The sequence below is a fragment of the Clytia hemisphaerica genome, unplaced genomic scaffold (assembly GCF_902728285.1).
Source record: "Clytia hemisphaerica strain Z4C2 unplaced genomic scaffold, Clytia hemisphaerica genome assembly, whole genome shotgun sequence".
Classification (NCBI taxonomy): domain Eukaryota; kingdom Metazoa; phylum Cnidaria; class Hydrozoa; order Leptothecata; family Clytiidae; genus Clytia; species Clytia hemisphaerica.
Genome location: NW_027104297.1, coordinates 668,544 through 696,212, shown reverse-complemented (window position 1 = coordinate 696,212; position 27,669 = coordinate 668,544). Strand labels below are relative to the sequence as shown.

The 27,669-nt window shown below is 36.1% G+C and overlaps 1 protein-coding gene across 1 annotated transcript; it reads right to left on the bottom strand.

Annotated features, from left to right (window-relative positions):
* Positions 1–426: 426 nt before the first annotated feature.
* LOC136817297 (bifunctional heparan sulfate N-deacetylase/N-sulfotransferase 4-like) lies at positions 427–24,507 on the bottom strand. Its single transcript, XM_067073639.1, has 10 exons — positions 23,155–24,507; positions 21,499–21,747; positions 5,502–5,687; positions 4,887–5,015; positions 4,490–4,675; positions 3,356–3,603; positions 2,836–3,010; positions 2,057–2,230; positions 1,561–1,667; positions 427–1,141 (listed from the first exon to the last, which is right to left on the bottom strand). The coding sequence occupies exons 1-10, from the start codon at positions 24,295–24,297 to the stop codon at positions 886–888; spliced, it is 2,853 nt and encodes a 950-aa protein (XP_066929740.1). The 5' UTR covers positions 24,298–24,507; the 3' UTR covers positions 427–885.
* Positions 24,508–27,669: the final 3,162 nt, after the last annotated feature.

Below are 27,669 nucleotides of genomic sequence, written 5' to 3'. Positions count from 1 at the left end.
AATTTCTTAAGATTATAGGTTCGGTTAGATAAGCAAACCTTTGTGGTCACACTAAGCGGGGACATGAGGGTTTGACGGTATTAGCTTTCTTTTTGTTGGTGTTTCGGTGTTAAAAGTACCGCATGGCACTTTATAAGGATTTTAGCAATATTTGCTGTCAGTGATGACGATGATTAAAAAAATACGTCTGTATTTCAGAGTTTTCGACCCCCGTACTCCCCAAAGATTTATAAATAAAGCCCTTATGAAGCCTTTATAAATCTATGATACGCCCCACCCACAAAATTAAGGTCTTGTTAAGAGCCAATGCAAAGAAACAAGGGTGACAAAAACAGAAGTGGATCAAGTCTTTTTCAGAAGATTTGGATCAGTTTGGATCAAGTCTTTTTCAAGTCTCTCTTCCAGAAGAGAGGTTTTTCTGACCGTAATTGGAGAACAATTTAATAAGCTTAATTTCGTAATTAGAGTCGTCAAAAATAAATTAAAAATTAGGATAAAATTGACAATTGAAAATGAAACCAACATTATGAAAATTAATTATTGAGCGATAATCTAAAAATATATATACGAATTAAAAAATAGCTGGTCGAAATATTAATTCAAATTTTAACGTGATAATTTAAATGGTAAATGGTAATTAAAGAAATTTTCATGATAAAAAGAATACATTAAGGGCCGTTGAAAGTGACCAACATTTTAATATTCGAATCATTAGCGACGTTATAAGCAAGAGGCTTTTTAATTTAATGTCGTTAAAATGTGTGTACATGAGATTTCAAAGATTATTCTCACGGGTTTTGGTAGAACGGTCTATGTACAGGTGGGTATACACATTCTCACACCATAAATAGCATCTTACTTAACCTCACCATTGAGGATGAAGAATTAAACTGATCTGCGTCGTCTACGTTTGTGCTTGTTATTCTGAACGAGATCAATTTCTTTTTGCAACCAGACCGGGATAATCTTCCCCAACTTCTTCAGCAAGTCATACAATTTGAGGTTAGGAAGATGATAATAATTGGACAGGAATTGCCATTCCTTACCCGTCATCTTGCCGTAATCTCTCCCTTTACCTTTACCAAGACAATAATGTTTGTTGTGAAAGAACCTGCAAAAGTATTTCTTCTTACTGCTGTACCTGGAGTAAGTAGAGAATATAAAATAGGTTATTTCAAGGTTGAAAAGGATCATGGGTAATCAGGACCACCACGCTCTAACACAGTGATTCTCTCGAATGTCTCCTCAAGACGAAGAAGTTTAGCGGTCCCTTCAGTGAACAATGCCTTATAAACCTTACCCTATAACTCGAAATTCCCTTAACTCGAAGAAGTTCAGCGGTCCCTTCAGTGAACAATGCCTTATAAACCTTACTCTATAACTCGAAATTCCCTTAACTCGAAGAAGTTCAGCGGTCCCTTCAGTGAACAATGCCTTACAAACCTTACTCTATAACTCGAAATTCCCTTAACTCAAACAAATTTTTGTACCCCGTGAGTGCTCGAGTTATTGAGGTACTCAACTATGTAGTGAAAAGACCCAGAGAATGAACAGACTTACGTGATGTGTTTGTGGAAAGGATAAGGCGATAAACGGAGAAAAGTTTGAACTTTGGACATGGTCATTATCGGTTTGTGCTTCAATTCATCTCCATCAAGCACCAAGAGCTGTCGAAAAAGGAGAGCATAACAGAGTGATTTACACAAAACGTTGCCAGCTAACTGCAGTCAAAATTAAGATTGTTTAAATTTATCGACATAATTTTTATATGTTATTGTTGCCTTGGATTTAGCCTGTACAATCGAGCACAGGAGTCAAAAGAGTCCCCGCTCTCTAATTCGACGTTCTACTATTCGATACGCTTATTCGATGAAAATTGAAGCGAAAGAGAATAAAAACAAGATTGCTTACAAAGTGGTCAAAGCAAGTTTTTTGTCTCTTGAGACAGCACATAGATTTTACACATCAAATTAGCACATGTTCTTGAAATGTTGGTGAATTCTACAGGATTTTAAGACGGGAGAACTTCAGTAAACACTGCATGAAAAAGACCTACCTTAGAAGAGTCGTAGTATTGCAACCAGCGTTCGATAGATTCTGCGTAACGACCAGGTAGTAAACATTTGGCTGTCAACATGTCAAATTCGTGATCGTTCGTCAAATTCTTTGTACTAATCACCTCGTAAAAGGTATGCGGGTAAGGCACCATTGGACTCTTACTGCGCATGTGCTATTTCATAAATTAAGAAATAACTTCTGACTTCCAAAATGATATTAAAATGATTCTCATAAAAAAATGCGTTTCTATCCAAGATCTTTATTATTGGTCCACAAATTTCAGATCTTCAAATTCGACTTCTAAAGGGGGGGGAAGCCTTGATGACGTAATTAATAAGGATATATCAGGACGAAATACTAGCATGGAAATTTCCTTTCTACATCAAATTTCAAAACTTTTGTAATAAAATGTTACTAAAGTAAACTATTTGAGCATATTCGACCCTCAACTCGTAGTTTATATGTGGACGAGTCGATATTTAACGTGGATCACCCAGTAATCTAGAACATTTAGACAATCTTTCTATTGTATTTGTATGTGGACGAGTCGATATTTAACGTGGATCACCCAGTAATCTAGAACATCTAGACAATCTTTCTTTTGTATTCACGGTCAGCCGGATTGGCTATCTAAGTACTGAAAAATGGAACAGGCGGGGATTCGAACCACATACCTCTGGTTTGAAGCGCTGACCCCATGAACACTAGGTCATCGCTCCTTTGTCCATTCATTAAAAGAACATTATTTTCATCAATGGCAAACAAACATATTCATACCTGAAACCAGGAGTAAGCACGTAAACGAGGGTCGATCAAAATGACCACCAACTTGGCTTGAGGTAGGAAAGATGATGCTCTTAATGGTGCTTTCAATGAATCAAAATAGTTGGCCGATTTGTCAATGTACACCAAATCTTTTGATTTCCGCGTTTCAGGAAAGAAATTGAGATACCTGCAAAGTAGGAAGTAACTGATATTAGGTAAGATCAACAAATGAATTTTCTTGCACGAGTAAGTGCAAATCAACTTTAGCCTACTATATTCGAGTCAAGCATGATTGGTCTGAGAAAGGGTAGTCAGTCTCAATATAAGCAGCATCGGAGATAAAAAAAGACTGTACTTGAGAAAGGGTTCGAAGAAAATGTTGCAGTGTTTTTGTCCTGTTTAAAAGATGGGTGTGATATTATAAAATAGAAAAAAAATCTAAAAATTCTGTGAACTGTGAGAGAGTTTAGTATCTATTCAGCTCAATTGTGCAGACAAAGCTTCAGGTTATTATATCATCAACAAAGCTTACCAATCCAAACCGAACTTGTAGTTTCGCTTGTTGAAGAATTGTATTTCTTCGAAAGAGTGGTTGCTACGAACACTGGTCACTATGTCCGGATGTATGGCTAGGAATGTCAACAATGCGGTCGTTCCGGTCTTTTGCGGACCCAGGATCAAAACATCCGGTAGCCGAGAAATGGTGGACCTCTTGTCCGGTATACAGTATTTGTTTGTGTGGTTCCAGATCAGTTGATGACGTAAATCGTCACATGGGTCCTGTGAAATGGGATAATAGCGAGTTTATATATTTTCACTTTTGAGGACGGTAAAGTAGAAAAACCCGCAGTTCTGACCCGCAAAATCGAGGACCGTAAAAGTGCTGATTTACCGTCGTCCTCAGCTCGTCAGGATCTAGTCAAATTAGAACCTTACCGTCTCGGTCGTTCTGACCCGCAAAATCGAGGACGGTAAAAGTGCTGATTTACCGTTGTCCTCAGTTGATCATGATCTAGTCAAATTAGAACCTTACCGTCTCCGTCGCTGAAAAACACACAAACATAAACTTGGTAATGAATTAACAAAGCAGATTCAAGTCGCAAAGTCAATTTACTAGCGCAATGGTTGATAAAACGCGCAACATATGTGCTAACAGATTTTGGTTTGTAAAGAATTATGTCGGCAAGTCTTTTTTTTAAATTTACAAACTCAAGCAAAAATCTTGTATCAATGGAAGGATGTCCCCAGTTTTTTTAAACTTTGCGAGTTGTTTACAGATTTTGTAACAAGTAGTTTTTTAATAAGTCGGCCTATGATGAGATAGGAATTGGAACCTGATGGAAATTTGAGAGATGATTACATTTTTTTTCTAGATCACAAAGAAGAAACCAAAAAACTTTCAGTAATTCATAAAAATCATAGTGGTAAGTAATAAAATGACCCAACAAGAAAATTGCTTCAACATTCATTTTACGTTTTATGGATGTCGTAGACGTTACATGAACGTCGAAACAATGTTGAGTGCCAACTGGGTCGTTATAAAATTTCAGGTAGATGGTAGCCTAACCCTATCCCACCACGCGATTTTTGGATCGCATTATTGATACATTGTCCGTCTGGTTCAGGCAATTCAACAATTTCGTAAACATCAGTAAAAAATACCTACCGTCCATAGAGGTTCAATCTGTTTCGGGAACAATTCGAAATATTTGTTAGCCATTTCTACAGGTGGGATGGACTGCATGCGAAGATTGGTCCATCTGTCCACGAAATCTGTGACGTTCTTGAAGACTGAGAGTGCCAGCCTCTCTTTCATACCGTAGTTGTTCATGTGTGTCATGAAAATAAGAATCTGTAAAGGATGAGTTAGTACGTTAATACAGCAGAGTCTTTTTAACTCGAAAGTCTCCTTAACTCGGAAGTCAACGAGTGTTATTGTCCATTCAGCAAACAATGCCTTAGTTCCTTGAAGGTCGAATAAAAGGGAGGCAATTGTACAAACAAAAAGAGGAGTTTATAAAAGGGAATTTTTTGAATGAAAAACAGCAGAGCATGCAACTTACCGGGTTAAAGAGTATAGTCCAGAACAGTTCGCCACCTTGCGTCATATCGTACAAATACGTTGGTCCTTTGGGGTGTGTCGCAGCACTTAATGTCTTGGTAAATAAGCCACACGTTTGCCGTGGTAGAACCTGGAAAGAAAAATATAATTTCAAATCTATCTTTCCTGATGTTCGGTCGGTGTCTCATCATGAATATTTTCTACCTGCCTGAAATTATTTGGAAGCTGTACCTACTTTAAAGATACTAATGTTCACGATTGAAGTGTTTGGAATCGGTGTTTTAGCGGAGCTTATTTTCGCAGTTGACACCCTTTATTGGCCGATATTTTTTTGATTTACTAGGTTCTCTTTTAAGGCTTATTTTCACGGTAGGCATACAAAATCACGAAAGAAAGTACCACGCAAAAAAAACAAGTAGTTCTCTCATAATAATTATTAAAATTTTACAATTTTTATTTTTTTTCATGATTCCCTTGAGAACGGACCGAGTCCGAGACATGTCGGGAAAAATCAAAACATAATAGCCGCATTCTTTTTCACCGTTCAACATTTTAAAATTTTAGATATGCAACTGAAAAGGAATTTGTAGCGCGCAAAATAATTTATCCTCCTTACCATAATATCTTCATACAAGAATCCCTTGCGTCCATAGGCAGGTTTCAAATGCGGATAACCTTCGGTCGAGGTGACCTGTATCCCGTAAACCGACTGCCATGCTTTGTACAGGGCATCATGTACGGGATACACACCGGAGTGGTGTGGTGCAACGGCGTACGTGTGATCAACATCTAAGCCAAACCTCTGTGAATGAAAAAAATAGAATTCATTGCAATAAATATTTTTTATAAGCATAACGTGCTTATACTAAAATCTGGATTTAATGAAAAAAAAGTATATCATCAGCATATCGGTGAGCTTTGGTCATTAGTCACTGTTCTGGGTTGTATACTTGGGAGGGTTCATTTCTTTTTCATTCTAAATGAAAAATCTTTCTCTCGGAAATATAAGCATATCACAAGAATAATTTGAGCTTGTTCTCCAAAAAAAGATATGCTTATAAAAAACATAAGACATGGGGCCTATTTGTTTCATCACTATTTTTGCTATGTTTACTACAAGTACACTCGATTCAATTTTTTCTGTCCAGATCTGTAGCACTTTTTGTAAATAAACTTGCAAACTCCCTTTTAGCAAAAATAGTAAAAACATCAACCTTCTGCAAGCAAAGCAAAGTTTGCAATTTCTTCACAGTAAAAATTGCATCTAAAATTAGACTGGATGATACTTTCTTAGCCTGATTGCCGATTTTAAACCAATAAAATTAGAGAAGTGAAGAGCTGAAACTGTAGCTTGCTCCACGCACGGGTCTATATCTGAAATCAAAATAGCAGTTGTTTTCATAATGTCGGGATGGTGGTCACACAACCGTAAATAAACAGTGGATTGAAAATTACTTTTCAAAATTCAAAGTACAACCAGGGATCATAAAGATGGCAGACAACAAAACTTGCAATATTTACTATCATTTTCAAAGTTTTCATGGAATTTCATAGCACTTTTAGCAAATAGCATCTACAGCATTTATAGTAAGTGAAACAAATAGGCCCATGATAAATGTCTTTTTAAATTAGCTGTCAGTAAATTTTCAACTGTGTATTATTCTTGATATTATATTTTGCAATTTTTGGTAAGATAATCTGGAATATTTTGCGTATAAAATTAATTTAATTTAATTAATTCAATTAATATAATGCAAGTGCCACCGCTAACTCTGCCCTACCGAGAAATGGGTGGCACTGTCAGAGACATAAAGTCACGTGCAAATCAAAGGAGTTGACCACGTGCTTAAATTTCAAGTATAAAGATGCAACAGGGCGTAGAGAGCGATGTCTCTGTAACAACAATAGCAGAGAAATTTTCGAAAAAAGAAGGTAAATCAAAAAAAAAAAAGGGTGTTACCCATTCAACGTTCTTATTTATAATAAACGAAAATCAAGTAACGTTTTGACAAAAATTTGATTTTGTGCATCTTTTTTGAATGCAACTTGCGAAACGAGGGATCCGAAGTCCTTCGCAACACTGATAGGAAACAGCTAGTTTAGCAGAAGGTGAATGGTAATCTAACAACTTAGGAGATTTCCATTTATTTAAATTTATTAAATTGATTAAAGTGGGCATACAATGGGCTGTCTTAAGTCAACGTATTTTTTGACGACTAAGCATTCCTTCCAAAATAAAAAAGAAGAACTTTCCTACCCACTTTTTGTCTACTCTAACAATTAGAATAGACAAGGCAGAAAGACTGCCGTCTAAACTAGAGCTAACTTTATTAACGTACTAACCCTCGATGTTTTTTACCATGTATGATAAAAGTAAATGTCTTCTTTCAGACAAGCAACCAGTTGAAGAGCACGCAATCTTAGTATCTGAATGGAGATACAATCAGACTGCGTATTGCAACTGGCACGCGAAAAGAAAACCAGAAGGAAGCGTATGAGAAATAGAGCAAAAAACAGAACGATGACGTCTCCTCTCACTAACGATGTTGAAGCAGCTACCCTAGAATCCAAGATGGAGGAACCAGCCGAAGAACCTAATGTAGCTAGCCTAGAATCTGAGGTAGAACCTCCTTTCGAGGAGCCAAGCATTATTAATGCAGCCGAGGTAGCTACCCTAGAATCGGAGAAAGACCTTTCTTTTGAAGAGCCAGCCATCACTAATGCAGCTGAGGTAGCTACCCTAGAATCGGAGAAAGACCTTTCTTTTGAAGAGCCAGCCATCATTAATGCAGATGAGGCAGCTACCCTAGAATCGGAGGTAGAACTTTCTTTCGAGAAACCAGCCATTGTCGAAGCAGCTGAGGTAGCTACCCTAGAATCGGAGGTAGAACTTTCTTTCAATGAACCAGCCATCATTAATGCAGCTGAGGTAGCTACCCGAGAGTCGGAGGAAGACCTTTCTTCCGAGCAGCCAGCCACCATTTATGCTGCTGAGGTAGCTACCCTAGATTCAGTTGAGACCCTTCCAACACAACGAAAATGTCTAAAACCTAAAAGAAAGTTGGCTCTACTCAATACAGAAAACACTGAAACAATATATGTTCGTCAACACCCTTCTAACACTACAAACAACAACCGTACTAATGGTGGTTTCGCAGCCAGATGGAGGCGCTTTTTCAAAGTGCTAAAAAATCCATCGAAATGGTGTGGCTCGTGTCACGTGTCACGCCAAACATCATCTCAATAAGTTAGTTCATCTCTTAAAAGGTTGGGTGTGACCAAGGTATCTAAATAAGGTTGTAATACAAACCGTCTATCAAAAAGACCTCCGAAGTCAACGCCCTCTAACGTATTTACACCAATCACCAAATTTACACCAAACTTTGTCACCATCAACATTTGTACATCACGTTTTAAAATAATAAAATAATACCATCAAAAAACTTGTTGTTGCCAAATAATTTACCTTGCCGAATGAAAACCAAATCGATCGAACATTATCTTATCCTCAATTTCGTTGAGGAGGTCCCTCCATCGGATTGTGAGGTGGTTTTCAAAGGCTACAAGGTTTTTTTTTATAAGAACAAACTATATAAGAACATAAGGCTTCGATGGCCAAAATGTTAAAAACAAGTTAAGAATATTTTAAGACTTTGCAGACTTTAGAACACCAAATTCATAGGAAAATGAACAAAAATACTCAAAATATGGAGAAAATAATGTTAAAAACATTTTAACGCTTAGAAACTCAAAAAGTTAATTGCATCCCAAGGAGTGAGAAATTTTGGATGTTCTTATAAAAAAACCGTGTAGTTGCACAAAGTTTTTACTAAATCCAGAATGCAAATTTGAGAATTTCTTTTAGGCATCCTGTTCCAGCCTATACCAGACGACATCGTTCCGTCTAATATTTTCCCTCGGATCCTCGGATCACTTCAAGTCATTGCAGAATTGTTTCAAGGAACCGACATCACTTCTATGTAAAGCAAACCATATTAACACGAGTAGCTCATAGTAGGGGATCAAAATACCGGTAGTACTTAAAGGGCTTTTGATACCGAAAAACTCTTGCATGCTTTTTCATTGCATTTTTAGAGTATTCGTAAAATTTTTCGTCGATTGGTATTGCTATTGGTATAATTTGAAGGCATTTGAGCCAAAACTCAGGCCAGAACTGGAAGTCAAATTTTCGATAAAATTCGAAAAGGTCGAAATTTCAACTTTAAAAAAAGGCTCGATTGTGAACGTGTTAAAGGTAATAAACTGGCAAAGTTGGTTACATTAAAAAATCGCTGTGGAAAAGGGATAGGCTATCTAATATAGAAGCGTGGTGAGTCAACCAAAATTGAGGGCTGATAGCCGGGGGTTGGATTTTGCAACATTTTTTTATTATTTTCCTCTTTATGCCTGAAAACTGCTAAGATTAGGGTGTATAAAAAGCAAAAGGGGCGCCGAGATAAGATGAGAGGCGCCCTTTATTTTCGGCGCACCCACAAGAGAAATCAGCCCTGCACCCCAACCTGCTACCACGAAGCTGATAATGAACGTCACAAATACGTTTCAATTTTCGCCAGGGCGGGGACCAGTCCTACTGTATAGGACAAATTTAATTTTCTTTAGCAATAAAATGCAGTTAAATTTATTAATAAGGAAGTACAATACCGTTGTATGAACAAAAAAATATACAATACAAATTGCTGAAAATAAAAGATCTTAAATTTTTACTAACAATTACACTAAAGTTTCAAAAAAGTCGTAAAATTTGATGATAGAAGAAGTTAGTTGATATCTAAAGCCAAGTGAAGTTAAGCGAAGAGTTGCTAATGCTGAGTTTTATTTCGTTATTTATTGGTGCCACCGCAAGAACCGCGAATACAAAGAGCTTCGGCGTCATTTAAATTGGGTAATTGACGTCACTTCTTCGAAGAAATCATTGTAATTAACTTATTGAATTTTGTATTTTAACCTATTTTGTTTGGCTGATGACTGTTCTATATAGGACATATGATAGGACGGCATGAAACTTTTGTGGTATCTTCGAGTATCAAAAGCGTTTAAAGAGCACAAAAACTAATGTTATAAGAGAGGAAGAATCTATCATCCAAACCAGTTACACGTGTTGCCAATTCATTAGAACGGGTACCTTCACCTGAAATGGCTACTGGCTACAATGAAAACATAGCTAAAACAAAATGGGCTATTCCAGAAAAAGTCTGTACCCCCTATATTGAGGAGACGTGTGACGTCCAGGGTGGTCTAGAAAATAAACAATCCAGGGTGGTATGGTTTTTTGAGTGTAAAAATCCAGGGTGGTCAGTAAATTCGGGTCGAGAATCCAGGATGCTCAGTATAACGAGGTCGAAAATCCAGGGTGGTCCAAAAAAATGGGAGAAAAAGATCCAGGGATCAAAAACTGTTAACTTTGTTTATGCGAGAAATTCGAAATCGCCTGAGACTACCTTACTACACATCATTTCATTAATGCGCCTGGAGATGACCATTTCTCTTTCAAAATATCAACAATTAAAGAAGTGCGGTTTACTTCCGACCACTGCAGCTCCGATGTCGCAAAACGATGCCAACCTTATCGCTGAAAGGAACAAGGAAGACGTCGAAAGCCTTCAAATGCTTCTTTAGCTTACGAAAGATGACGCCAACTTCTGGAACATATCAAAAGAACGTTTAACTTTCGCACACAAACTAATGAAGGAAGGATCCTTACCAGAGGATGATGATGGTGAATGGTAGAAGTCGACACATGAAAAATAATCGCAACAGCAATTAAACAAGTAATTTTGTAATAAAAACTACTTATTCGACGAGGTTATCATTAATAACTTATTGAATTTATTCATAATTTATTCAAAGTATTTTATTTGGCTGGTGATTGCCGGCTATACATACGGACGATACCAAAAACTAGAAGTCTCATTCTTACCAAATTATATATTATAGGCCAGCTGTCCAGAGGTATTTTCTTTCATTTATATAATTTTAATTGATTCATTGAAATAATATAATTGATTCAACCTTTAATTTTAAATTGCTTAATTATTATCTTTATTTAAAAAGGAGATGAAGATCATAACATCAATAACAACACACTAGAGGCTATTCCTGACATGCTTCATTGATTTGTACAAAGTTTATCGGACGAAGTGGTATCTTCGAGTACCGAAAGCGTTTAGTGAAAACAAAAACTAATCCAACAAGCGAAAGAGAAGCCATCGTTAACCATCAGTCAGTTGACAGCAAAAATATTTAAAGACACTGAAACTCGCAAAACATCATTACTCAAAACCAGTCGTACCTAATACCATTTCAAAAACACTAACCACAAACCAGTTGCGATTGTTGGCAATTCAACAGAACGGGTACCTTCATCTGAAATGGCTATTCATGATATGCACCATTCATTACAATGTCTTCCACGGACCCAACAGCTGATTGGTTGAAAGTGACATATTGACTGGTTTTACGTCACTTATAACCAATCAAGCTATTAGGTCCGTGAGTTAATGTTAGAAGACATTACGATGATGCATATCATGAACTAACTGCAATGATAACATAGATAAAACAGATGATGACGTTCTCAAAGTCATTAGTCAATCAGGTGATGTGAGAAAATGGCTGAAACAATAAAGACGATATGTTATCAGGAATTAGTAGCGGTTAACAATAATGTAGTAAGGTTCTTCTAAACACTGGGTGGTTCTTGATGTCGATAATTAAATACGCCAAAAAACACTACCATCACCCAACAACAACAACAACAAATCAAGCCCAGCCGAAATACTTTTAAAATAGCCATAGACTTTGCAGCCATGTCCGTAAGTATATTCAACGTCTTGCTGCCTGAAAACCCAGACGATACACGAGAAGAACTCTTACCATCGACATTCAGTCCTACCAGTGAAATAGACGTTAGACAAATTGAGGACGAAAACAAGTTGTTGAAAGAAGTAAGTAATCTATATCAGTCAGTTCTTTAATAAAAAACAGCTTCATACCACATTGTACCGTTCCATTTAATATCCATTACTGGGAGAAGGGGAAGTTTTTCTAAAGATTTTTTGAAAATGAAAAAAAGCACCAATAGCAATAGGACAATAAGTTTAAAAAACTTTACATTGCTCCTTGGGAAAAGAAATAAATTCCTTCGATTATAGTACTCGTTATAACTTTGCGGATAGCCATTATCATTATGTATAGGACCCGAATCCACGAAAACCTACCTCTCCCGGTAAAAAGTAACAAACCATATTCAATTCATTTCTCAACAATTGAATTTATTTTAAAAAACTTTCAGGAATTAAAACAGATGAAGAAACACGTGGAAGACATCGTCAAATTATCGGACGAAAGATAAAACATAATTAAGAGACAGGACAAAGCAGTAGAATGGCAAGGCACTCAAATACAGGAGATGCGATTAACCATCAAACATATAGATAATAAACCCGTTGAAGAACAAGAAGTCCACTTAATTGGACAACTTCTGATTCCAAGCAAATCAACATAAGACGTTGAGTTTCAAACAACCAAACCAGACCAGTTACATCAAAAGGCGTTAGTTAAGGAGATGTACAAGGGATACATTGAGTCCACCTCAAGCAGACCTCAAGAAAGGGAATACGAGCCTAAAGTCATTTTAACTCGTTTTAAGCCATCTTTGCCAACAATCAAAGATGAGGAAAGTGACCAAATTGCAAGTGCACCTTCGGAAAACCGAGGAATCAATCAAATTGACCAGGAAAAGTGACGTCATAATAAATGTGTCTGCTGTCAGTTCAACACCACAGTTCAACGTAAAAACCAATCAATTCCAAGCACTTGATGCACACACTACACCGCGTGCTATGCAGTTAAAACAAGAAAAACTAAAACTGAGAAAAAAAAAGACGACCAAATGTGTCATCAAAGAAGTTTCAAAACATACCACCATTAAAGTTTGAGGTTTCAATTACAAATTACCAAGCAAAAGGTCAGGCTCCAAAACAACACCAGTCATCATGTTATATAATTTTAATTAATTGAGATAATATAATTAGTATAGTATTTATTCCATTGTCGCTATTAATGATAGCCTTGGGTATATGTATCTATTTTTGATGATTACATTGTTTTCATATGTACATGCACAATTTTATGACTTAATTGTTTCCTTTTCTCTTTTAATACTTGTTTTATATTCCCATGTGATTTTATGATTTTTTTCAATTTTTTAGAAATACTGAACATTTTGCTTGTAGCTTACTTTTTAACTGATGATGGACGTGAATGTTCGAAATATATTTTGTGATTTTACCTTATGAACCATTGCAGTTCAAACATTTATCTGTAAATTAACAACGCAATGTTTTTATCGTATCGCCTCTTGGCAAAATACCTTAAAAAGGAGGAACAATGGAAAATGTTTTTGGAATACGAAAGAGCACTGTTGAAGAGAATGAGAAATATTTGTCGAATTAACTTTCTGAACAGTTGTTTGCAAGCTGATATAGTGCCACGTTTTTTGAAATTTCGTGTACCCACAAATGGGTGTTTTGAACCAACGATCGTCCATAATTTTCAGAAACGTTTACTGAAAGAAGAATGCAACAAAGCCAAAAAAGCACGAGCAGTCCACGACGCAACCATAAAAGACATACGAGACGCTCTTAAATTTAGTGTCCACAGGAGGTATCTACCATCGATAATAGTCCATTCGAGATTGAAAGTTAGAATGGAGAGGAATGAAGTAATGTCAACACAATCGAAAAAGCTGGATAATTTATCAAAAGAACAAAATCGGCCGCTATTTCAGCTCCACAATACCGTTAGACTACTAGACGTCGAGGTTCCAGTACCGAAATACGTACTTGATACACTTTCAATGGGGCCAAAGAACTCTGTTTTGACGAAATTTGACTCGAAAGGCTTCCTTGCCGAGATGGACTTGTTACTCAATAATCTCCAAAACCCAGACGTGACAAATGAAACAATCAACGACATAAACATCGCCACCCTAAAATACGTAAAAAACTGTTCAAAACAAAAGATCCCTAGACACGTGAAAATGACTAACCGTTTCCTGAAAGAAAACGCCTTACTCGCAGTTCCATTCGATAAAGGCACAGGGATTTGTGTGATGAAAGAGAACACATACCAGGAAAAAATGAATGACATTCTAAACTTAAGTCAATTCGTAAAAGAAACTCCAACACGTAAGAATGCAAGGGAAGTGGTGCTAAAAGAGGAAGAAAGGATAAATTCAGAACTAATTACCTTGAATAAAAACAGTAAAATCGATGATAAGTTACTAGAAGATCTACGATCAACAGGTGGACAACTACCCCGATTATACGGCACAGCGAAGGTCCACAAACAAAATGTACCGATGAGACCAGTCTTATCAATGCCATCTTCACCCTACTACAACATCGCCAAAAGAATAACAGAATGGTTGTCAGTCGTACCACAATCGAAAATTAATAGTTCAGCAAAGAAAACGGTTGATCAGCTAAAGGATATCGAGTTAGATGAGGACGAAGTCATGATCTCGTTTGATGTGAAATCGCTGTACACCAACGTACCCGTCGACGAAGCGATCCAAGATGCAGCTGACCTACTCTATTCTGGGAATGTAAAAAAGCCACCTGTTGACAAAGAAACATTTATCACACTAACCAAACTTGCGACAACTGACGTTATGTTGCTAACTCATGATGGACCGTACAAACAAGTGGATGGCTTAGCTATGGGTTCCCAACCAGCCCCTTGTCTGGCCAATATATGGTTGTCCAAATTCGAAGAATTCATCAAAGATGACGCGAAAATTTTCGAGCGTTACATGGACGATATTCTAAGATCAATTAAACGACAACACATTGATCAAAAGTTGATTGACGTTAACGACGATGAGAAAGTCCACAAGAATTTGAAATTCACGTTGGAGATTGAAGAGGATGGTAAGCTACCTTTCCTAAACGTATGTATCATACACAAAGGAAACTCCCTTGAGTCAACATGGTACTGCAAACCGACAGATACCGGGCTTATGATGAACTTCCACGCGTTGTCACCGAAACGATACAAACGGAATGTAGTATCTGGTATTGTCCACAGAATATACAGAGCTTGCAGTCACTGGCGCCACTTTCATGAAAGCCTTCAAAGGGCTAAGTCGATGTTAGAGAAGAACCAGTATCCACCAGAATTTTATGACCCAATCATTTCTTCAACCATCGAGAAAATCATTTCAAAAGAAAACGAGCAATTGTTAACGTCAAACCAGGAGCCAGAACAAAAGCAAGCTAAAGTAAAGTTCTTCGTGGAATATCGTGGTAAAGTGACTGATAACTTTATTAACCATCTTCACAAGTGTGGAGCACCAGTACAACCAGTGGTCACACTTAGAAAGCTCAAAACAACCCTTCCTAGCCTTAAACCTTCTATCAAAAGAGAACTGAAAAGTGGAGCGATTTATAAAATTTCTTGTCCAAGATGTAATTCTTGCTATGTTGGGCAAACTGCTCGACACGTGATCACCCGCTTTAAAGAACACAGAAATAGAAAGGAAGGGCCAGTAAGGATGCATTTCATGAGATGTTGTAAACGAAAACCTGAATTTGAGGACCTTGAAATTTTAGGCTCTACAATCAAAGGAGAAGTACACTTATTGACAATTGAGGCACTATTTATTAGGGAAATAAAACCAGACCTCAACACCAAGGATGAGTTTAAAAGCAGACAGCTGCTCATTAAGATTTGAATAGTATTTATTCCATTGTCGCTATTAATGATAGCCTTGGGTATATGTATCTATTTTTGATGATTACATTGTTTTCATATGTACATGCACAATTTTATGACTTAATTGTTTCCTTTTCTCTTTTAATACTTGTTTTATATTCCCATGTGATTTTATGATTTTTTTCAATTTTTTAGAAATACTGAACATTTTGCTTGTAGCTTACTTTTTAACTGATGATGGACGTGAATGTTCGAAATATATTTTGTGATTTTACCTTATGAACCATTGCAGTTCAAACATTTATCTGATAATATAATTAATTCATTCTTTAATTTAATTGCTTTAAATTTGCGAAGTAATTTAATATCTTCATCTTTTGAGGGCTTTTAAGTATTTTAAATAGTGAAATTATGATTAATTTTTGAATTAGTCATTCGCAAATTGCAGTGCTCCAGAAAAAAATTGAGAAACTGTCGAGGCACCACTCCAGCCAAACACCAGGAACCAATAACTACCCTAAAGGCAAGACATATTAAATTGAAATTGATTAAAATCTTAAAGTTGAGCTATTTTAGTTAATTCCAATCGATTTTTAAAATTCCTTCCTCAATGATAAAAGAAAAATCGTACTCGAAGCAATAGCAGTGGACCAATCTAGAATGCAAAGTAGAAAATCCTTTCAAGGGACCAGCCATCATCGAAGATGCCGAGATTGCTATCCTCGAATGCAAAGTAAAAAATCCTTTCAAGGAACCAGCCATCATCTAAGATGCCGAAGTTGCTAGCCTCTGTCTTCGACACGATGTTGTATATTTTCTCAAGTAGACCTCAGCCCATTCAAAAAAAAGATGTTCCCCCCATGAAACGAATCTTTTTTTTCAATTGTTTTTCAGAACATCCGAACTAAAGTGTTTAGTCAAAAGATCCTCCCAAACAGTGTGAGCAATCTAAACGAACCAACCAACACTGACAGTCAAATTACAATTGGTGACGACGTGAAATGGTTAGTTGAGCCACCTATCGAGACTAGTGGCAGTATTACAACACTTGTAACACAATCCAGCATCAGTTATGTCGAATCTAAGGCAGAAATGTCGGCTGGAGCCAAAAACAAGGGCTCAAATGAAGCTGGAGCCGAATGCCAAATACTAAACAACGAGATAAGTACTTGCGATACAGGAGCTGACACTTCAATCGGCGACATTCCCTTGGCAGGGAAAAACGATGACAATACGGCTGAGACCTGTAGCTCTGGCAATATAAATGTAAAAATTGGTGAAGTTAGCAGCACTAATTGACCTTGTTGCCAAAAGTAACAATAAATCCTCAAGTAACAATAGTCACAGCCGCAAGAAACACTAACTCACTTTAAATTGTTCTAAATTATTATTTTTATCATTTTTTATTTATTTGTTTTAAGTAGGTAGGTAGTTTTGTTGCATCCTTTCAAGGAACCATTATTGAAGAAGCTGAGGCAGCTACCCTAGAATCTGAGGTAGAACTTTCTTTCAAGGAACCAGTCATTATTGAAGAAGCTGAGGCAGCTACCCTAGAATCTGAGGTAGAACTTTCTTTCAAGGAACCAGTCATTATTGAAGAAGCTGAGGTAGCTACCCTAGAATATGAGGTAGACTTTTCTTTCGAGCCAAGTCATCATCGAAGCAGCTGAGGTAGCTACCCTAGAATGCAACGTAGAAAATCCTTTCAAAAAACCAGCCATCATCGAAGAAGCTGAGGTAGCTACCCTAGAATGCAACGTAGAAAATCCTTTCAAAAAACCAGCCATCATCGAAGAAGCTGAGGTAGCTACCCTAGAATGCAACGTAGAAAATCCTTTCAAAAAACCAGCCATCATCGAAGAAGCTGAGGTAGCACTTCCTGTCAAGGAAACATCCATCGCCAAAGTCGTTCAGGTACGATAAGAAAGAAGCAACTAAAGATAAGCAAAACAAGGGATTATCTAAAAATGTCTGGCAAGAGTCACCAAAGCAAATAAAATCATCAAACTTGGGTAACAAAGAATTTGAAAAAAGAAAAATGCTAAGAATATAAAATTTAGAGGCATCATTGAAGCAACAAGAGCCTTTTAAAGTTAGACTTTCGATGAAATTCCAAGAGGTTAAATTTTTTATTAATAAAAAAGGGCTCGGCAGTGGGTGTTAATCAAAACTTTCTACAATCGATTTAAGTGTCTTGTCTGACTTATACTATGAAGTTTTTCACGTCTGCTTGTTTTTCTCGAATTTTATTATCAACGACTCCGAAATAACCACCACCTTACCTGAACTATACCACAACCTACTGACCAGCCACACACCAGTTGATAGAACAGTTGAGACCATTCCAACAAAAAGTAAAACTTAAAACACAAAAAAAATGGCTCTACTGTAAAGGCAATACCAGAGGACAACAAGAAACTAGACCTTCTCAGCTGCAATAGTAGATTTCAAGTGTCACTTTTGATCACGTCGATCGAAATGGCGTAGAAATAAGAAGAAATGCGGTCTTATTCCTGAAACCGTAACTCCACCATTGCAAAGCAAGGCCGATTCAGCCGCAAAGAGCCAACGTAACAAGGTTACAGAAAAATCTTCAACTAAATTAGGGGGGGTTTCAGGGGGTACCCGATTCCGCAATTCCGCCAATTTTTTCTCTAATTTCCGTCAAACCGTCTTAAATTGAACCAAAATTCCGTCACCGAAGATTCCTTTGAAATTCAATATTTTTGTCGAAAATTCCGCAAATTTTGAATATCTTTTACCAATTCCGAAATTCCGCAAATTTATTTGCTCGTCTCCGTCAGAGAACCCAATTTCCGTAATTCCGTCTAAATATTCGCCAAATTTCGCCACTCCGTCCGAAAAAAGGGCCGATTCCGCTCTTCCGCCAACCGTGAAACCCCCCCCCCCCTAAATGGATCACATTCGTGGATCGAAATGGCGTAGAAGTGACCGTTACTGACTCAAAGTATCAACATTTGAAAGAATGTGGTTTGCTTCCTCCCATATCATCTTCACGGTCGCAAACAGGCAACCTAACAAAGTTCCAGAAAAATGATCACCAAAATTGATCACTTTCATCGATCGAAATGGCGTAGAATTGACCGTTACTGAGTCAAAGTATCAACAGTTGAAAGAGTGCGGTCTAATTCCTAAAACCATAACTCCGCTGTTTCAAAGCAAGGCCGATTCAGTCTCAAAGAGCCACCGTAACAAGGTTACAGAAAAATCTTCAACTAAATTGATCACATTCGTGGATCGAAATGGCGTAGAATTGACCGTTACTGACTCAAAGTATCAACAGTTGAAAGAATGCGGTCTACTTCCGTCCACAACATCTCCACCGTCACAAAACAAGTTCCACACCATCACCGAAAGAAAGAAGAGAGAAAATAAGCAAAGTCTTCAATTGCTTCTCGAGTTTACAAAAAATGCCAACTTCGGGAAAATATCAAAAAACGTTTAGCTTTCGCCGAACAGCTCATGAAAGAAGCCCAAGAAGCCTCTTTACCCAAAGATGACGGCCAATGGTGAATTCACCACAGCAACAAATAAACATATCATTTTTAATAAAAAACAAAAAACCTTTAAATCTAGTATTCTTTTTTACGTTAATCACAGCTCATAATAATTCGCTTGCTTGTCATTGAGGAAGTTTGTCTCCTTCCAATTTAAGCTTGATATTCTTGTTCTGCGTCTTTACCCAAGGGAAAAATAAAGAGGCTGATGTTTTCTTGAGCTCCTCGCTGATCAAGAGATATCTCGAAATCACCTGATCGCTAATGATAATTCACTAGGGCTGAACATTTGTTAAGGTCAAGTGAATCATGGGTAGTCAGGACTGATAACGCCTTCCCGTTGGTTAGACTTAAAAAAATCATCTAAAATTTTATATCAACAAAAATACGTCATCAGAACACGATGGTCCTATGGGGGTCCTGTACCCTTGATTCGCCTATAAAGATAAAATTCAAAAATGTGTGCAGTTTTGTTGGCTTTTAGATATCAATTTTAAACCTCGCTCACGATTCTTCTTCTCCGAACTTTTAGCTAAGAAAAATCAGTTTTATATAAGAACGATCAGCCCAGTACAAAAATATTATAATCAAAGGAAGATGTTTTTCTGTTGTTTCAATCGATTTCTTTACTTTCCATTTGATGTGCTACGTCTGGTGAAAGATAATTGATGATTTATGACATGAATTATCTGATCTTTGAAGAAAGATTCGGTGGAACTAAATACCATCCTTAAATTCATTGTCAATTCTATCGAGTCGTCTTTGTAAATTAGCTTAGAGACTGACCTTACATAACATTTCATGAGATTGTCCAAATCAAAAGGTAAGAACAGGTATTCGACCAAGGTCTTCTGGTTTGATATTGTATCACTTGAAGAAGTTTCAATAGTCCAGTTCGTTGCGTATAGTCAAGATCACAGACGAGACAATAATGACTTGATTTGGTTGACAGTCTAGGTTACTTTATCAATAAGAGACTCCGATTTCATTTAATTAGATGAACTCAACGAACGGACGGCGATGATGGCACGCTTTCTTTCACCCTGTCAGTGGAGAATCAAAAGAGTACCAATATTAGCAAGAAAGATTCAGATGACTAGCTTAAAATGATGTAGGGCTCTTTGTTTAAATAAATTTTAATATAAAATTGTCCAAATAAAGTCGTAAAAAATGCGCGAATAAAAAGGAAACCTGAGGAAACATGAAAACTATGTTCGAGTATTGAAGAGGGAAAAGCATATTTTGCACTTACTTTTAGCGGTTCATTTGCTGATATTTGCTCACAATTTGAAGCTGTGAGTCTTTGTCTTTGATGTTAGGTGAACGTGGCATTACCAAAAACAATTGAGGATTTCCTCACCTTTTAACTGTTTCTAACGTCCATGACCTAGCCAAACACGTACTTTTTCTCCAGTGATACTTTTAGGCTGTTGTTGTTTCTCTGCCGAAACACACCCGCATCGGCTTTGCGTATGGTCATACTTCGACCGAAAGCTTTTAAAAGAAAAACCTCCTTCTTTTCCATTTTCATACTTTTCAATTCTATTCAACTATTTTTGCGAAGAGTTGTTGTTGACAGTTAGAAGTTATTTTTATGTCAAATGTCAAACCGTAACTTTGCAATGCAAGGTCAAAAAGGAGAAAGTGACGTCATTGATGCAATGTCTTCTATTTTTCTAAAATTGACGTCAATTTACGTTTTCTAGCTGTCAGTCAGGAAGAAAAGACACTTTTTTATTCTGCTCATGGCGCTATAAATTTAGAATGCCATGATTCTGTTTTTATGTTTTCTAGCTGTAAATTTAAAATTTATTTACGATATTTTCACCATTCGTCTTGTTTTTTTCTTTTTTTACCTAACTTTTTACTACACTAATTTTATCTGTTCTACTATTTGAAAGATTATTATTTATGGTGACCAAAAAGAAATGGGAAAACAAACTGTTGGTACAGCGTCGCAGCAGATTTGTTCGGAATTGAGCTTCTGATAAAGGACAAGATCTTTCTTTGGAATTCTTATTGGAATTCTCATTAACTAAAACCAGCATCGAAGCTAGTAATATTTCAAACCGTTATGCTTAATCCCTTGATCCATGACCATATATTCATTTTTATAAGAACAAACCATATAAGAACACAAAGCTTTGCTGGCGAAAATAATAAAAACACTTTAAGAACATTCTAAGGCTTCGCGGACTCCAAAACACATAATTTTCTTAGGAAATTGCACAAGTATACCATCCATGCAACGGTGAAACTAAGAACACTTTAAAACACTTTAAATTTTTAAAAACCAAAAACGTTCCGAAAATTCTGGACGTATCCATAAAAAAAAGCTTTTGAGCTGAAGGTACCTACCTCGGCAAACTTTTTGTTCCATTCGAAATCTTTGATGAGTTCGTCACGAGAAAATTGATGAGGTTTTATGTGATTAGAGGTGTGACAAAACCAGCGGAAGTGCTTGTGAACGTCGCTCTGCATCAGGTAAGCGTCTCCTTCGCGTTCACGCGAATCGTTGGACAGTTGATATCGTTGACCAGAGTATCCAATGTTGAATTTGAAATTGGTTATCTTCGTTGAAAGATATTCTTGTGCTTCAATCATAGCCTGAAATAAAACCAATATCGGGATTTACTGATAATAATTTTTTTAAGATATTTTTTTTGCTTTAATCATAGCCTGAAATAAAATCATTTTGCTTAATCGTAATAATGTAAATAGCTTAAATGGCTAAAATATTAAGAATATTTTAAGGTTTTAAGGACACAAAAACAATTTCTTAGGAAATAGCACAAAAATACTCACACAATGGCGAAAATATGAATATTTTAAGATTATTTAAAGCCCGGCTTAAAACTCAAAAAAGTTAAGAACATTAGAAAGCTTCAAAAATTTTGGATGGAACAGAAAGTTTGTGATGTGCGGCGCAACGATAGAAAATCATGGCTAGATAAATTTAAAACCTAAACTGAAAACAGGTAATTCACTATAAATAAATTTCTAATAGAATATGATTCGCAGAATTCTAGCTTCGAGCAGAAATTTCTAGATAACGGAGCGGCTGAATTCTTTTTATACGCGTCGATAAGGCCTTAAGAATGTAATTTTTAAAAGAGTTTCCCATAAACGGAAAGCAGGGTCAAGCTCACACGATTAAGCTTCAAAAACATTGGTTTCCTAATCAATTTGTTTAAACAAGCAGGCGGCGAGTTAATTTAGTCTCGTTTTGCATCAAAATAAGATTAATCAACTCTATGGTTTTTGTTTCACTACAAATGTATTCTAGTATCGGAAAGCCTGTTATCGTGTATTTTGATTGCGAAATACATTCAAAAAACAAATCGCTATATTTTTTCAAATAAAGTGTTGATATCTAAATTAACTGTAAAAATGCTCACCAAATTTCGATTCGGAAATTCAGTTTTTAATAGAAATACTTAAAAGACAAAAATTGAACAACTTGTTACAGTACATCAAATTTAACTCCTCCATTCGGAATGATAAAGCTACCCCTCAAATTACCTACCGCGTTTCCTGTATTTAGCGCCGCCCTTCAAAGAGCGCAGTGATTGAGTTTAACCCCCAAATGGTCTATTCAAGTGAATCTTTTGGATAGGAAGAACACTTTCTCAGAAAAAACTTGAACATTCTCCTCCTTCTAGCCCTTCAGGTTTGAAACGCAACGCTGAATACACTTCACTAAATATCATAGGTTTTCACCTTATGAAATAAAATAAACATCTTTAGGTGCTTTTAAGCAGGTTACTGTTAAAGTATACAATTTTTAAGTTTGAAAAAACCACAAAATGACAAAAGCATTTTCTTTTCTTAAAACCTACAGCTCTTTTTTTGGAAACTCTTTTTACGACAGACCTTACGCCACAAATAAAAGAACTGAGCATCGACCTGATGTAAAAAAGGTGTAACTTCAATTATTTGCCCGGTTCAGGAATATTTCAAAAATGAATCTAACCACAGATCGCCGAGTAAGAGACGTAAAAATGAATCACAAACCTGTACATCTTCTTTGACCAGTCGTTTGCCAGTTTTGCCAACGAATATATCATCCACGTCAATCTGTATGTATCGCTGCAAATCGTTTCCAAGGAAACCATTCGAACTAAGTTGTAAACAATCCATCAAAACAAGTTGGTAAAGCCACGATTCCCAAAAAGACACACCGAATATGAATTTACGGACACCATCAAACAGACCTTGATCGTATAACGCGATCGCACTTTTACTGATACTATACAGAGTGTGTTTTTCATTGAAATTAATCAGGTCCTGTTGTCCCGTATCCCTACGCTTACGTCCACCCGTAAACGCCGAATCCGTCATCATTAACGTTTTAAACGTCGGATGCTTGGAATGAAACAAAACATGTCTTTTGCCAGGCAAATCACCTTTTAGAACATTCGGTGACTTGACCAGTTTTAAAACATCATTGGATGGAATCTCCGCAGTCTTCAAGTTGTTGACGCCGTAAATAAGTGTTAGTGGTAAGGAAGTCAACTGTTTGGTTTTAATGGTCTCTGTATGAACAGGATGACATAGAATAACGATTCCTATATTAAATCGTTGGCAATGTCTTTTAACAAGCTCCCAATTATAACCATCAAAATCGTCATAGATATTTTCATCAGTGAATATAAAGGTCTGGTAACGCGTGTGGCCATATTTATCGATGAACCTTGGCATAGTTAAGTAGTTATCGTCCATCTTATTCCAAGTCAGAAAATCGAAAACAATTTTCATTGATCGGAAGAGCGCCTTCAGTTGGTCTTTAGTGTTGGAAGTCTCAGAGCCGGTGAATACAAGAACGCTCCTTGATGGTTCGAAAGTAATGTTGTATACGTTTTCCATGCTCTCGAAACGACTTTTTGGAACGAATTCAACCTCTGGTTCAACCTTTTGTTTCGTCTCATCTTTGTTTTCAATGCTATTAAAACTACCCCCAAAGTTTGTGTCTCCTTGCCAAGTATCTGGTGAAAGATTCTGATGGCTGACCCATAGTGTATTCTTGATATGTTTTCTGTGAGTAGTTCGTTGTACCGAGAAAAAGATGAAAACAATAGCAATGAGACTCAATACAACCATTGTTTTTCTTCTTGGTTTAGGGTAGAGATATTTGATGAATTTTCGATAGCAAACCATGACTGTACTAGAATGTCCGATGGTCCAATGCACTTCACCAACCCTTACGTCTTTTCATGATGCGTCCATATTGTATTCAACCCATTCAAGAAGACTGGTAGTAGTGAATTTATGGAAGGAACATGCAATAAACAAGCTCACAACTCAATTCAAAAGATTACATTTCTTTTTTATCATGTTATGTTTTTTTCTTGTGTCTTGCGTAATCTTTAATCTATAAGGAAATATGTTTTTATAAGATAGCTATAAATATGAAAAGTAGAAATTAAGAATGTACGTATAATATGTCACAAACATGTGTAACACAAGATGATTTGTAATATGATACCCTCTTCTTTTAAGCATCAAAATGAGTATGTATCGTAAGTACTAAAGGATAACAGAAAAGTAATAAAATCCATGAACTGGCCCTTCAAAATTTGTGAAACCCCTTTTTCCTCGAAATTTATTCAACAAGTTGCAGCAACCTTCAAAATAGTAGTTTTTATTTATCAAAGAAAACTTTTTAACAACACAATCAGCATATTTCACTTTCTGTACTGGCCCTTCAAAGTTTATTGTTGTATTGGACCCCTTCTCCCAAATTCTTTCAACCTTCAAACTTGAGGTATTCATGATATGCAACACTGCAATGACTTTACGAAATTTATGCAACTTTTCTGTTTTGTTCCACCCAATACGTCACTTTTTCTATTGTTTAAGTGACGTATTGGGTGGAAAATTTTAAAAGTTCTCAGAAGACTCTCCAGTGGTGCATATCATGAATTCATTTAAAAAAATAATTTTCACACAAGTATCAACACAAGTATCAACACATAAGAAGACAATAATAGGATGATGAGAAAATACAAACGATATCAGTACCACAGTGACCACAAAACCAAAAACTACCTCTCCTCGAAACATACACTTAATTACCAAAAAACGTTAAAAAATCACATTAAATCATCTCATTAATGATAATGACAATTTCACAGGGTCAAAAGTTTTACCTAAAAGAAGTATAAATAAATTTTAACGACAAACACTATAGAAACTATTTTATAGATGGCTTATTGTTCTAGATATAACGAACGCTATGAATGTAATTCTTCGAGTTGTTGTTTTAGTTGAGATGTCTAAATCTATACAAATAGTAAGACTGAAATGTATCAACAAAAGGGAAAAAACTGGATTACAGCAAAGTTGCTTTTAAAGTCATAATTTTTGACATTTTGATAGCTGACATGAAAGAAAAATCAATACAAATAAACTAAACAACATAAAACAACAAAAAAGATAAACTTAAAAGCAAATGTGAGTCTTCACTTTGTAAAATTAAAACATTTCAAAAGTCTCGTGTAAAGTAACAAAGATTTTTCATATTGAGAAAATTACAAAATTTTGATGCCCTTACACTTAATTTATTTATTCTAATGACGTATAAGGAAGACATGATGAAAAAGCAAATCCAAAAAGTATTTCATGATGGATACAGAATCTGAGGACAAAGATGACCTATTGATACAGCAATTCTATAGGGTGATTAGGGCCCATGGGAAAATTTTCTATGGAGCCTATGGAGAAGGGGGTAAGGTCATTTTGGCCTAGAGACCCTATTATACCCTATTTGAGTTTGAAATTCTGCTGACTTAGTAGGTAAGGGTAAAAAAAGCTGAAAAATATTGAGTTAGCAAAATTTTAAACTCAAATATATAAAAATCTAACCATTTAAACCATACCTCTGATCGATAGTACTCTTCGAGATGCGTCTGTTGGAATAATCATTTTTGGGGGACTTTTCCAGGGGACCAAATAAAACAAATCACCCCTTTTTGTCGAGTTCTTTTATCTCAGCTTTTGTCAATAAGGCACTTCAAAAATTGACTTTTCATGGGTCTCTAGGCCAAATTGATCTTGCCCCCTTCAAGGCTTCATAGAAAATTTCCCCTGCATTGTGAGCTTGGCAAAAACTGGTTTTGAAGTCAAAAAGAATCATATCATTAGTACTTCTGCAGGGATTAGTTTTGCATGATGATGTCCAGCACTGTTCACAATGACCCTTTACTAGTGCAACATATATATGAAGCATGAAAAAACACAAGCATTAAACCTGTAGCATTTTATATATTTTCAACATATCATATAAGCTTTTGAGAATATTTTCAAAAACAACCGTTTGTACTGACAATTATCATGTTCCTAGTGGAAACAGCTAGAAATTCAAGGTATTTTAACCAATGTGTAATTTTTAAAGAGCCATTTTCTGTAAGAACCAGGCAGGTGGTGATAGAAGAAAAATTTAAATTCCTCCATTTTTGGATATTTGGTAGACAATAGTGAAAAACTCAGAATCCCAAAATTTCAGGTCCCCAAAATCCATAATGGCGGATTTACAGCCAATCAAAAATTTCACTTTTTTGGGGCGTTTTCTTTGTTACAACTTTAAGAGGCAGTTTCAAGTTGCAACTAAGATCACATGGGTTTTTATTAATTTTCTTGAAGTACCCAATTAGTGCTTCCAAAAAAACCAAAAAAACCCATGTAAACTTTAAACGCAAATTCAATAATGGCGGCTTAAAAAACGCTCCAAAATCCATTTCAGCCATCTTTTAAGGTGCCATTACTCAGCCCAGGACTTTTTTTGGGCCAAATTTCTTTGTGGAAATGTGTTGAGCAACTTTATGGCAGTAGATTTAAGCAATTTTGAATTTTTTTTTTAAGTAGACCTTACTGGGCTCTAGCAGCCCTCAAAGGCGGCTCCAAACTCAAAAAGTAGCAAATCCGCCTCAAATTTTTCAGAGTTGCGACTAATTTCGGGCAAAATCTAAAATTGGATCAGATGCCATGTTAAAAAGTAATACACCGTTGGAAAGATATCATCGAGTAGGTTTTTTCTAAAAGGCTTAATATAATCGAAGATTAAGAGAAGAAAAATAAAGATAAAGAATTGGATCCGATAAAAAAGTACGTGTTTTAGGCCTGTTTTCAAGCTGGAAAACCGGTTTTACAGCTTGGAAATATATTTTTTACAAATATTTTATCAATATTTCCAAAAAAAACCTAGTATTTATTCCGAACAATTCATTTGAGTTGAATATATCCAAGATTCCATGATTTTCGTCATTTTTCAGTGAATTTTGTACAGAGGCTTCAAAAAAATCATTCAAAAAGTGATATTTTTCATTTTTGACGCAAAAAAACCCTTTTATCAACCTAGGCAAGTCTCAGTTCATGATCATTAACTGAAAAAGTTACAATGAGATTCATGGTTATCGTCTAAACAAGGGGAAAACAGGCCTAAAACACGTAATTTTTTATCGAACTTAAAAAATTTTTGATCCTTTTTTTCTCTTTCATGCTTATAGATCACATGGTTTTTTTTCACTTTCT